A 12877-nucleotide genomic window follows, 5' to 3' on the forward strand; every position below is an offset into this window, starting at 1 on the left:
CTTATCAGGCTCCTGCCCGCACAGTCATATGATGTGTGTGCCTGGACGTGTGCGGTGGGCAGCGCTCCGGGGGTGCGTCACCGTCCTCAGAGCTGGAGAGGGGCACAAGCCGCTCCCTGGCCTCTCTGCGGTGAGCAGGGACATCCTGAGGCTGCAGGAGAGGAGCAGCTCAGCTCCCTGTCCCATCAAGGGGACACTGGTCCTGCCACCTGCCTTGTCCGCCCTCTGGCAGGGTGGAAATCTTCAGCTTGATCGGGAGAAGCCAAGTGACGTCCTTGGGGCTCAGTGCAGCAGGACCAGCAGAGCCCCAGCCCAGGCCAGGAGGAAGCGGCACAGGGTGCGTGAGTGGTGCGGTGAGCGGGACGCTGTCATTCGGGTCTCTGGGAGGTGTCTCAGTGTGAGCAGAGGGAGCAGCTGAAGCTGGTTGCCCCATACAGGGTCCTACAGTGTCTGGCTGCTCACCAGCTGACACTGGAACTTCTCCGCTCACCGCTCCTATAGCAATGTGCGGTGAAAGTCAAGCTCAGGTCACAACCTCCCCTTTCCCTGAGGAAATTACCAAGTTTCTGACTTCAGGTTTATTTTCTTCAGCTTCAGGTCATGTTTGTGACTTGCCCAGGATCTTGGCAGTTTCATCCCACTGAGCTGGGAGCAGCCAGGGTGGCAAAGCTGCACAAACCTCATAATTCAATAACAGGCCAGCCACAGGTGGCCCCAGGGCCACAGGAGAGGCTGGGATGTGGGCTCGTGCCCCGTGGGGGTGCTGGCCCGGAGCGTGGAGCACTGTGGGGACCACAGAGCGCAGTGTGTTCCAAGGGGCTGAGCTGCAGCCACAGCCCTGCACGCTGTGCCTCAGCTTCCCAGCCCTGGTGTCAGTCAAATCCAGCTTTATGGGTGTTTGCTACGTGGTGGTTGTCCCCGTCTCCTCGATGAATGTGCATTTTATTATTTCCTTTTGCTTAGATGCACCACTTGAGCTAATGCCAATCTTTTGGAGGATGTCCATGGGCTGAGACAATGAGCTGAAAGAGATCTGTAGGAATTCATACAGGCCAGGGTCAATACTGGCATTTTTCAGCAGAAAATCCCTCTGGGCTCTGTCTCCAGCCCTGACACAAGGTGGGCTGCACTCTGACACCCCCACCAGGCAAAGGCAAACGGGAACAGCTTGGTGGTCAGTCCTGCTGCCCTGGGCAGATCCAGCAGGCACAGCCAGGAGCGAGCTCATGTCCTCAGTGCCCAAACCCATCGTGGGTTAAAACAAACATCTCAGACTTTGCCTGGAGCCTGAAGATGAGTTTGCAACTCTGCGCTGCTGCAGGGCGGGAGGGCGGTAGAGGCATCTCTCTGTTTCACCTTTTCTCCATCTTTGCTCATCTCTACTCCTCCTGCTCTTAGAGCAGGACTGAGCTCCCACCCGTGTTTCCCAGACCAGGTCTGTGATGGCTCGGAGGATGAGCATCAATGAGCTGGAGGACCAGCTCCTCTGTCCCATCTGCCTGGAGGTCTTCAAGGAGCCCCTGATGCTGCAGTGTGGGCATTCGTACTGCAAGTCCTGCGTGGTGTCACTGTCCGGAGAGCTGGATGGGCGGTTCCTGTGCCCCGTGTGCCGCCAAACTGTGGACTGCAGCGCCTCGCCACCCAACGTCACGCTGGCCCGTGTCATTGAGGTGCTGCAGAGCCGGAGCGAGGCAGAGCCCACCCCGGAGTCCTGCCCCACGCACCACAACCCCCTCAGCCTCTTCTGCGAGGCCGACCAAGAGGTGATCTGCGGGCTCTGCGGCACCATCGGCAACCACCGCCAGCACAAGATCACCCCCATCTCCACCACGTACTGCCGCATGAAGGTTGGTGGGCAGAGCTGGCCAGGATCTTGGGGTGGGGATCAGTGCGCACTGGCCAAATGTCCCCTTTCCTTCAGGACACAGGCTGGAAATGATGCCAGCTTGGGGAGCACAGCACAGTCAGATGTGGGGCAGGGTCCCTGGGCTGGGGGACAGAGCACAGTTCCATGGCACAGCCAGATGTGGGGCAGGGGCCCTGGGCTGCGGGACAGCTGTTTCAGGCTGAGCATATCCCCAGCCGAGAGGGCTCAGGATTTGGGTGGCTGCAGTGTGGCAGGGAGGGTTGGGGAGTGTCGGCGGGGCCTTTCAAGACTGTTTCCAAACACCATCAAAAGGAGTCTGGAGATAAGGGCTGAGGCAGGTGCCACAGGAGAGCGGGGAAACAGGAGCCCCAGCCATGCAGAGTAAACAGCTAGCGTCCCCTGCCCGACATCACATGAAAGCCCCAGGAATGGAAACGCGCAGGGTCACCCGTCCCCTCTGCTCCTGGCACTGGGGAGATCAGAGCAGGAGGCAGCAGCGACACTCCTGCCCAGCCGGGGTCTGGGCACGGGCGGTGGGACGGTGCTGCCGGCCGGGTGCTGTTTGCAGCTGCTGCCACCCGCTCACCTGGTGCGGAGCTGCCACGGGGTGGGAGATACGGAGGGTTGGGAATGGGAGCAGAGTATTGGTCAGCAGCGGCGATTGCTCTGCTGCCTCTGGCAACCCCAAATCCTCTGGACCAGGAGAGCAAAGATCAGCAGGGCCACAGAGCTCAGAGAACATGGCTTCTGAGGGCCATGTGCTCCTTGGGGGACAATGAGCACTGCCTGCCATCATGGATGCAGCCAGAGGTCCCTCAAGAGGTGCTGTGTTTTCAGGAGGAGCTGTCTGTGCTGTTGACTGATGTCCAGCAGTACAAGAGAAACCTGGATGAACACTTCAGCAAGCTCATCAACAACAAAAGCCGCATCGCAGTGAGTGCCACGGGAGCCTGTGTCCCCATGTCCTTTGTGTCCCACACAGCCCCTGGAGTAACAGCAGCTCCTGGCTCTCCCCAGCTCGCCTCCTGTACCCCTTCCCTTCCCTGGGGTTGCAGACAGGGTTTATCTTCCACCCCGATCCCTGAGGTTTGTGTTCTCCACAAAACTCAGTGATTAAACACAGATCTGTTTTGGGGAGGGGTGACGTAGCCCTCTGAGGCGGCACAGCCCTGTTTTCAGAAGGGGTGAGCTCACCCTTGTCAAGTGTCCTGGCGGGAGCAGCAGTTGGAGCTGTTTTGACCAAATGTCCTTGGAGGTGGGGAGAGAACAGGTGGGAAGGACCCTGATCTGAACAGGCTGGTGCTTTCACATTGAGTTCACACCTGGTTTAGCTGTGTGTCCATTTCCCATGGAGCAGTTGTCTCCAGGGGACCTCCTGGAATCCCTTCTGTGGCCAAAGCTTCCCTGTGGGGCTCCTCAGGAGGGCTCAGCCCAAATGAACAGCTCTGCTGGGAGGACAGGCTGAGAGAGTTGGGGTGTTCAGCTGGAGAGGAGCTCTGGGGAGACTTTATTGTGACCTTTCTGTACTTTAAAGGAGCCGATAAGAGAGATGGGGACAGACTTTTGAGCAGGATCTGTTGTGACAGGACAAGGGGTGATGATTTTAAACTGCAAGAGGGGATATTCAGGCTGGACATAAAGAACAAATTGTTGGCCCTGAGGGTGGTGAGAGCCTGGCCCAGGTTGCCCAGAGAGGTGGTGGAGGAACCATCCCTGGAGACATCCCAGGCCAGGCTGGACGGGGCTCTGAGCAACCTGAGCTGGTGAAGATGTCCCTGCTCATGGCAGGGGGGGCACTGGGGGAGCTGGGAAGGGCCCCTCAACCGAAACCCTTCTGTGATTCTATGAAAGTGGAACTGAGCTTTCTCCTCCTTAGCCCAGGACATGGGTTGTTCCCTGGGAGCAGAGGGACCCAAGAGCTCTTTTAAGGCTCTTCTGAAGCTGGTTGGGACATCAGGGAGTGAAAACCTGGGGGAGGAGAGGTGAAAGGCGAGGTGTCTCTGTGGTGACCTGCTGAGAACAGCAGGATGAAACAACACCCAGTGTAGAGCTGTGCTTCATTTGGAAAACAAGTGGAGGGCAGCTTGGTGGGACACATTGACATTGCTGGTGGCATCTCTGAAGGTAAACAGTAGGTGAAGAGATGGAAGGGGCAGCCTGCACAGCCACTCACTGTCTCCCGCAGAACGAGGCAGATGTCTTCAAGTGGGTGATCCGGAAGGAGTTCCAGGAGCTGCACAGGTACATTGACGAGGAGAAGGCCACCTTCCTGGAGAGCGTCGAGGGGAAGGCGGCCCAGCTCATCACCTCCATTGAGAGCCAGGTCAAGCAGACATCTGATGCACTGCAGCGGCTAAAGGAGATGCAGAGCTCTCTGGAGGTGCTCGGCAACGAAAGCCAACTGGATTTCATCCGGGTGAGTGCACTCGCTGGTGAAGGCAGCGAGGGTGAGCCAGGCTCTCCAGCCCCGAGGCCTCCCCTGGGCAGTGGTACCCTCACCCAGCACAGCTGTGGTATCCCCAGCAGTGAGAGCTGAGAGTCCTCTGCCCAGCCAGGGCGAAGGGAGAACCCTGTCCTCCAGGAGAGCGATGCCCTGAGCTCTGCCCCAGCCTCCTTAGCCCCGGGCACAGATGTGTGGACCTGTGACCACACAGAGGAGCTGCTGTTCCATGAGTCTCCGACCACCAACTCTCTCTTTTCTTGTGTTTTCCAGAAATACGGCTCCTCCCAGTTCAGGTGAGTGGTGGGACCCAGCAGCAAACAACATGGATGGGGACAGTGAGAGAGCCCCGACCAGTGGCACCTCAGCACTGCTGGGGCAGCCTCGTGTGGACAGAACCCCAGGCTGGCTGGGCTGCAGGAGCTCTGCAGATCCCCAGCCCAGCCCTGCTCACTCAGGGTCACAGAGCAGATCACACAGGTGGGTCCAGGTGGGTTTGAATGGCTCAGAGAAGGAGACTCCACACCCGCTCTGGGCAGCCTGGGCCAGGCTCTGGCACCTCCCAGCAAACAAGTTTCTGCTCATGTTCACATGGAGCCTCCTGTGTTTCAGTCTGTGCCCGTTGCCCCTCACCCTGGCGCTGGGCACCACTGAACAGGGTCTGATCCATCCTCTGACACCCACCCTGAGCTATTGATCCCATTGATCAGATCCCTCTCAGCTTCTCTTCTCCAGCTCAACAGCCCCAGATCTCTCAGTGTCTCCTCATCACAAAGATGCTTCAGACCTCTTAGCATCTCTGTAGCCCTTTACTGGACTCTCCAGTAATTCCTTGTCCTTCCTAAAGGACACTTCAAACACTGCTGTACTGGTGGGCAGCCACTGCCAGAGCCATGCACCAGCCCCAGGAGAGGGGAAGAGCAGCTGGTGAGACAGCAGTGGCTCCATCACACACGGCAGCCAGGTGAGAAGAGGTCACACACTGTCCCCTTCACCTGTGTCACGGCTGCCTGTGTCTTTCCAGGTCAGAGCTCCCCAGCCTGCACCCAGGTGATGGCATCTTTAACCCCGTGTCCTTCAAGCCATGCTTCCACCAAGATGACATCAAGATGACGGTGTGGAAGCGCCTGCACCGCCGTGTCCTGCCAGGTACCAACCTGCCCCCCCAGCAGCGTGCTGGTGTGTGGGACATGCTGCCCAGCCAGTGTCGCGCTGCCCCGGCCTCTCTTCTGCTCTCTGGTTGTGTCCTCCCCTCCAGGAGAGCTCCTGGAGCGCTGGCTGGCGCAGTGTCTTGTACTGGTGCTGTTATAACCCTTCCAGCTGCATGAAGTTCAGCAACACCAGCTTGTCCAGCTGTGCCAGCCAGGGGGGTCACCCAGAGCCAGACCCCGTCCTGCTGCTGCACCTGGAGCCATGTGCTTTCCTTCCAGCTCCAGAGATGCTGAAGCTGGACCCGGTGACAGCGCATCCCCTCCTGGAGCTCTTCAAAGGGGACACGGTGGTGCAGTGTGGGCTCTACCAGCGCCGGGACAGCAACCCCAAGCGTTTCAACTCCAGCAACTGCATCCTGACCTGCAAGGGCTTCTCCTGTGGGCAGCATTACTGGGAGGTGATAGTGGGCACCAGGAACCACTGGCGCGTGGGCATCATCAAAGGCACAGTCAGCCGCAAAGGGAAGCTCAGCAAATCTCCCGAGAATGGTGTGTGGCTCATCGGCCTGAAGGAAGGGAAGGTCTATGAGGCTTTCAGCACCCCACGGGCTGTCCTGCCGCTGACCACCCGGCCCCAGCGCATCGGCATCTACCTGCACTACGAGAAGGGTGAGCTGACCTTCTACAATGCCGACAGCCCCGACGAGCTCAGCCCCATCTACACCTTCCAGGCGGAGTTCCAGGGTCAGCTCTACCCCATCGTGGACCTGTGCTGGCCAGAGCGAGGGCCATACTCGCCCCCCATTATTCTGCCTGCACCCCCCACCAACCGGCACTCCCGGGTGCTGCAGGACCATCCCGTCCCAGGGGAGCCCCAGAAGCCGTAGCCCGGCAGTGGGACGAGGCTGTGGCTGCATCCCAAGGGCCCGCAGCAGGGACAGTCACGTGCGTGCAGGGCTGTCCTCCCATGAGAGCTGTGCTGCCACGGTGTAGAGCTTCAGCAGCATGGGAGGGTCCTTCTCCTCTCCTCTAAGTGCACAGGATGTCAGCCTTGGTCTGCAAATCCCTGTCCCCAGTCTGGTGGGGTCACCCAAAAATCTCCAAAAGATCTCCCTACGGAAAGGAGCATCTGCTGGAAACGTGGAAGCTGTGAGCGTCCGAGGGTCTTTGTTCACATCTGTCTTCTGAACAAATAAAGTTTGCGTGGGGTGAGCTGGTTGCTGGCTAATACCGGTACCGTGTCTGAGAAACCACTGCAGCCAGAGCTGGGCGGCCGCAGTGCTCTGAGGGGCCGGGAGGGGCTGCCGAGAGGGGGGGAGCCAAAAGAATCTGCAGAGAGCAGCTTGCTGGGGTAGACACCAGCCTGCCCGGGGCAGAGCTGCTTCCAGCTGCACAGGGGTGACAGCGGTGTGGTCAGAGCCTGCAGGCAGGGAACCGCGCCTGGGGCCGAGGCGGCGTGAGGAGGGGAGCACAGCCCAGCCCCGCACACAGCGGGGAGCACAGCCGGGCAGCGGCTCTGCAACAGCCCCTGGGCAAAGAGTCACCTGCCACCCATTCTAGGGCTTGTCACCAAAATTCACACCCAGCCCACACCAACTGAGAGGCTGGCACACAAAATGTACCATCACGAGGGGCAGTAGTTATCCCTGTGAGGTGCATCTGCCAAACTGGGGCACCCAAATGTGGCTTTACACCCATCAGACACAGGGACAATGCAATTGCAGTGATCACTGGCACTCAGCACCCATCACTGCTGACAGTGCACGGCCGCTGTGTTCCCGCAGCGTTCCCACTGCTCGGCTCCTGACCCGGCACCCCTGGAGCTGGTCCTGGCAGAGCTACTGCTCTGTGACACCAGGCCAGGTGTCAGAGGTGCGCCAGCTGTGACAGGTAACAGCCAGAGCTGGTGTCCTCCCAACTGACACAAGGACAAGGGTGTCCTTGTTCGCTCATGGGCAGCTCTGAGCTTCCCAGAAGGAAAGTTCTTATTTCCAGGGCTGGGCTCTCACAGAAGGTCCTGAGTTGGGAGGGACCCACCAGGATCACGCAGTCCCCGTGTGTCTGAGGACGCTGTCCAGTCTCTTCTTGAACACTGTCAGGCTGGGCCGTGACACCTCCCTGGGAGCCTGTTCAGTGTCCAGCACCTCTGGGTGCAGAACCTTTTCCTCATGTCCCACTGACCCTCCCTGGCACATCTTCTGCCGTTCCCTGGGCTCTGTCACTGTCACAGAGAAGAGCTCACCCTGCCCCTCCTGCTCCTGCTGAGGAACCTGCAGCCCATGAGCTCTGCCCTCAGTCTGCTCTGCTCCAGCTGAGCAAACCCAGGGACTTCAGCCGCTGCTCATCCGGCTTCCCCTCCAAACCTTCACCAGCTTCGCAGCCTCCTCTGGACACTCTGCAGTAGCTTTGTCTCCTTTTCTCCTGTGTCCCCAGCCCTGCACACAGTGAATGCTCCAGGTGAGGCCGCCCCAGCGCAGAGCAGAGCGGGACAACCCCACTCCTGCCCGGCTGGCCGTGCTGTGCTGGGTGCACCAGGACACGCTGTGGCTCATGTGCAACGTGCCGCCTCCTTCACTCGGTTTCACTCCACCACACAACGCTGTCCCTCACACCGAGTCACCTGTTACCGCGGCTCCACGGCACCAGGATGGGCCGGCGGCACCAGGATCCCCGGGGCAGCCGCTGCCCTCGCACCACAGCTCCTGCAGCCCCGCACGCTGCACACCTCCTGCCGCCAGGCGGGGCTGGTCACAGAACCCCAGAGCATCAGGGCTTGGAGGGACCTGGAAAGCTCATCCAGTGCAATCCCCCATGGAGCAGGAACACCCAGCTGAGGTTCCACAGGAAGGTGTCCAGGCGGGTTTGAATGTCTGCAGAGAAGGAGACTCCACAACCTCCCTGGGCAGCCTGGGCCAGGCTCTGTCACCCTCACCAGGAAGAAGCTTCTTCTCATATTCAAGTGGAACCTCCTTGTCCTGTCACTGGTTGTCACCGAGAAGAGCCTGGCTCCATCCTCCTGACGCTCCCCTGTCCACACTGATCCCATGAACGAGTCACCCACCCCTCAGCCTCCTCCCCCGGGCTCAGCCCGTCCCGCAGCGCGGCCAATGCTGAGGCGGCCCCGCCCCGGCCTCTCTCGCCCCCTGGCGGCCCCCGGGCCGGAGCGGCGCACGCGGCCATGGCGCTGTACAGCGCGGCCGCCGCTGTCCTGCAGGAGCTGGAGCGCGGCCATGGCGGCGTCAAGAGCCTGGTGTACAACAGCGGCTTCCCGGTGAGGGCCGGGGACGGGGACCGAGGCGGGGAGGCCTGTGGGGAGGCAGGCCCGAGGCGGGGGTAGGCACGGGGGGAGATGCCGGGAGCTGGCGCGGACTCAGGCCCTGTCCCTGTCCCCGTCCCGCTCCGTCCCGCCCGCAGCACGTCCGGCAGCTCTACGCCCTGGTGTCCGAGACCCTGCGCTACTCCCCGGTGCTGGAGAAGCTGCTGGCCGGCGCCGCACTGCTGCAGGCCGAGAAGAAGCTGCCCCCGCAGCTGGCGAAGGTAATGGGGCCGGGGCAGCCCGGGTCGTGCGGCCGGGGCGGGCCGGGTGGCGGGGTCGGAGCGGGCCGGGTGGCGGGGCGGGGCGGGCCGGGTGGCAGGGCGGGGCGGGCCGGGCCGGTCTCCCCGGTCTCCCCGCCGCGCTCACCCCGTCCCGCAGGTGCTGGTGTACGACCTGCTGTTCGGGAAGGGGCTCAAGTGCGGGGGTCGCTGGAAGGCGCTGGCCCGGCGGCACCGGGCGCGGCTGCAGGCCGAGCTGGCCCGGCTGAAGGTGCAGCACCGGGTGAGCCGCAACGAGGACCTGCTGGCCCCGGCAGCCAGTCCCGCGGGTGAGTGGGTCCCAAGCGCCGTCCCTGCAGCGCTGCTGGGCCGTGTCTGACCCCACTGTGCCTGCCCCAGCCTCCCAGGTACCGCGCTATGTCAGAGTCAACACCCTGAAGACTTGTGTGGATGATGTGGTTGACTTCTTCAAGCGCCAGGGCTACTCCTACCTGGGCAAGGCAGCCAGGTGAGCGTTTCTTCCTTCCATCTCACCGTATCTGGGACACCAGCAAGGGCTTGGGACGAGCTCCTGGGGGTTGGAGGGCTGTTGATGCTCAGAGTGTCCGGGTTGGGGTTTCCATCACTCCCTACTCTTTCTGCCTCTCCTGGGGCTGAAGTGAAGATGTGGCATGAAGGGCGTTCTCAGCCTGGGCTCTGGTGTGGGGCACGGGGAAGCAGGACTGCGTGTTCATCCTCTCTGTGCCTTGTGGGCAGTGTGGAGGAACTGAGTGCTCTCTCCGGGAAGAAATTCTTGTTGGATCTTCATCTCCCGGAGCTGCTGGTTTTCCCTCCACAGACGGACTTCCACGACAACGTGCTCTACACTTCAGGACACATAATTCTGCAGGACAAGGTGGGGAGCGGGAGGCTGCAGGGTGACAGGGGGAGACGGTCCCTTTCTTCCTCTGTGCCGAGAGCTGGGCTGGGGCTGGCCCTGCTGCAGCACTTGGGGTCTAGCTGGGAGCTGTGGCTGCAGCTCTGAGTCCCCTGGGGCTTTGCTCCCATAGCCTGGAGGTGTGGGATGAGCGGCTGTGAGGGGCTGTGAAACCCCCGTTGGAGCTGGGGAGCAGGAGCCAGGAGGAACTCAGTGCTGTGTGCTGGGCAGAGTATTCCACCAGTGAATGGTGGGGACTTGCTGGCTGAACGTGAGCCAGCGTGTGCCCAGGTGGCCAAGAGGCCACCAGCATCCTGGCTGGTACCAGCGCTGGTGTGGCCAGCAGGCCCAGGGCAGTGACCGTCCCTGCGCTGGGACCTGGGGAGGCCAAACCTTGAATCCTGGGGTCAGTTTAGGGCCCCTCATGCCAAGAAAGCCCTTGAGAAAGACCTTGAGGGTCTTTTCCAACCAAAATGATTCTGTATTCTATGACTTATCTCTGTGTTGCTGGGCCCCCACAGTGTCAGCAGTACCCCGAGGGTTTCGGGGTGTTTGCTGGCCCCCCTCACGGGTGTCGTTCTCTCCCAGGCCAGCTGCCTCCCCGCCTTCCTCCTCAGCCCTGCTCCCGGCTCCCACGTCATCGACGCCTGCGCAGCCCCGGGGAACAAGACCAGTCACCTGGCTGCCATCCTGCAAAACAAGGGGTGAGCAGCTCTGTGTGCTGGGGGAGGGAAGGACTGGGGCCCCCCTGATTGAGCACAAGTTGCAGGTGGCAGGGGGAGCTGCAGCTTCTCACCCTGCTCTGCTCAGGCTGGGCACGCTGGTGGCTCTGATGACATTGGCCACTGGAAGGGCCCGAGGGGACATGAAGTCTCACAGGAGCCACTTCCCAGCCCCTGACCCTGCTCGCTGCCCAACATCAGCTCCTGAGCACACAGCCGGTGTTCAGGGCAGCTCCCCCATCCGGGAGGTTCCTGGGGCTTGGGGGTGGGGATGTTCACGCCTCTCTTGGGCTCTGTCTCCAGCCAGATCTTTGCCTTTGATGTGGACACCAAGCGCCTGGCCACCATGAACACCATGCTGATGCGGGCAGGGGTCACGGCCTTCCAGCTGGCCCAGCAGGACTTCCTGACTGTGGATCCCACAGACCTCAAATACCGCAAGGTGACCCACATCCTCCTTGACCCGTCCTGCAGCGGCTCAGGTAACACGGGGGGCTCCAGCTAGCCCCACTGGAGCCAGGCTCTGGGTGTGGGGACCGTGGGTAACAGCCTCTGTGCCCCCAAGGATGGTGACCCGGCTCTGTCCCCACAGGGATGGTGACACGGTTGCTGCAGGAGGAGGCCGCCCCGAGCGCTGAGCGGCTGCAGGCGCTGGCCGGGTTCCAGCGCAAGGCCCTGAGCCATGCCCTAAGCTTCCCGGCACTCCAACGCCTGGTCTACTCCACCTGCTCTCTGCACCCGGAGGAGAACGAGGCCGTGGTGGAGGCCGTGCTGCGGGATCATGGCTCAACCTTCAGGTGCACTGGCCTTGGGGAAGCGGGGAGCGAGGACGTGCTGCGGGGCTCGGCTCTGACCTTTGTCCCACACCGCAGGCTGGTGAACACCTTCCCGTCATGGCCCTGTCGCGGCCTTGCCGCCTTCCCCGGGGCCGAGAGCTGCCTCCGCGCCTCGCCCACCGCCACGCTGACCCAGGGCTTCTTTGTGGCTGTCCTGGAGCGGCACGGGGATGGGGACGCTTCCCCCAGGTGAGAGGGGGGGTCCGGGCAGGGGGGTCTGGCTGTACCCAGTGTGGGAGGAGCTGCAGTGCTGGGGCTGCGGGGCCTCGGGGCGCAGCTCAGGGTGCAGCTCTTGTCCTCAGCTCTGTGCCGGCAGCAGCCGAGAACCCGCAGCCCATGGACGGAGCAGAGCCAGGAGCAGCTCCCAAGAAGAGGAAGAGGAAAAAGCAGAAGGTGAAGGAGTGAATCCTGTTTCCAGGCTGGGCTGGCAGGGAGCTCCTCCAGCACCGTGTGAGCGGCGGCAGGTCCCAACACAAGGAAAGCTTCACACCAGCCACAGCCATGGGAATTCTGTACCGACCTGCCCCCCAGGGACCCAGTGCCAACCCCTGGGGCCATGCAGGTGCTGGGGGAGAACCTGCTTCGCCAGCGCTGGCCCTTGCAGCAGTAGCTTTGTCCCTACAGCCAGATCCAGGCTGGGGCACCTGTGACCAGCACCTGGGTTCAGCACAACCTGCATCTCTACACCCGGCAGAGCTCCAGCTGGACCAGAGGCCTCGTTTTACAATGTTCCCCCCCAAATCCTTACTCCAGCCTGATGTGGGATTTCAGAAAAGCCTTTGACAGTAGGGACGGAATGGATTAAAGTCTCTCTCTCTCTCCACTGTGTTTTCCAGCATGTTTGTGCAGTCTTGCCCTGAAATTGCCACTGGTCAGAGCCAATGCAAAGCGAGGGGAAAAAGAGTGAAAAAAATCATAATAAATAACAATTCCATCCGTGCACCTGCCTTTGACCAGGGGGAGCGAGGATATCGAGCTGGAGGGTGGTGGAAGCAGTTCCGGTGCTGCCCCAGGAATCAACCGCAGGCAAGGCAGATGTGAACACGGTCGTTTTATTTTAAACCAGGGACATAAGAAGCAAGAAAAAAAAAATGCACATTCACACTAAAATCCTCATCAGCCACACCAGGAATGATCCAAGTCTTCAGTTTGAGTTAAACCCCCCTGGCAGCCCCAGCACAAGGGTCTCTCCCAGCAGGGTCTGTGTGGTGGGGAGGGGGACGCAGCAGGGCTGGCATTTGGCACCAAAATGGGGCAGCACCACCAGGCTCTGCTCCCCAGGGCATCCCCACCTTGTCCCCACTTCCCCCTGGTCTCACTGGGGCCAAACTGTGGCTCCTGCTCGGTGTCCCTGTCACCCCCAGGATGGACAGCGGGGCTCTGGGCAGAGAGGAACTGCCTGGCTCAGCCC

At 61.3% G+C, this 12877-nt stretch overlaps 2 protein-coding genes across 2 annotated transcripts; both read left to right on the forward strand.

Moving 5' to 3' along the window:
* Positions 1-1436: 1436 nt before the first annotated feature.
* TRIM50 (tripartite motif containing 50) lies at positions 1437-6577 on the forward strand. Its single transcript, XM_065852850.2, has 6 exons — positions 1437-1847; positions 2705-2800; positions 4053-4283; positions 4581-4603; positions 5332-5456; positions 5738-6577. Exons 1-6 carry the CDS (start codon positions 1443-1445, stop codon positions 6343-6345), a joined length of 1488 nt encoding a protein of 495 aa, XP_065708922.1. The 5' UTR covers positions 1437-1442; the 3' UTR covers positions 6346-6577.
* Positions 6578-8607: 2030 nt separating this feature from the next.
* On the forward strand, positions 8608-12289 carry NSUN5 (NOP2/Sun RNA methyltransferase 5). The gene is made up of 10 exons (XM_065852854.2): positions 8608-8729; positions 8873-8995; positions 9153-9321; positions 9392-9500; positions 9749-9887; positions 10497-10612; positions 10934-11112; positions 11223-11427; positions 11503-11655; positions 11769-12289. Exons 1-10 carry the CDS (start codon positions 8637-8639, stop codon positions 11869-11871), a joined length of 1389 nt encoding a protein of 462 aa, XP_065708926.1. The 5' UTR covers positions 8608-8636; the 3' UTR covers positions 11872-12289.
* The last annotated feature ends 588 nt before the right edge of the window (positions 12290-12877 follow it).

This window comes from Patagioenas fasciata, chromosome 19 (assembly GCF_037038585.1).
Source record: "Patagioenas fasciata isolate bPatFas1 chromosome 19, bPatFas1.hap1, whole genome shotgun sequence".
In the NCBI taxonomy this organism is placed as follows: Eukaryota; Metazoa; Chordata; class Aves; order Columbiformes; family Columbidae; genus Patagioenas; species Patagioenas fasciata.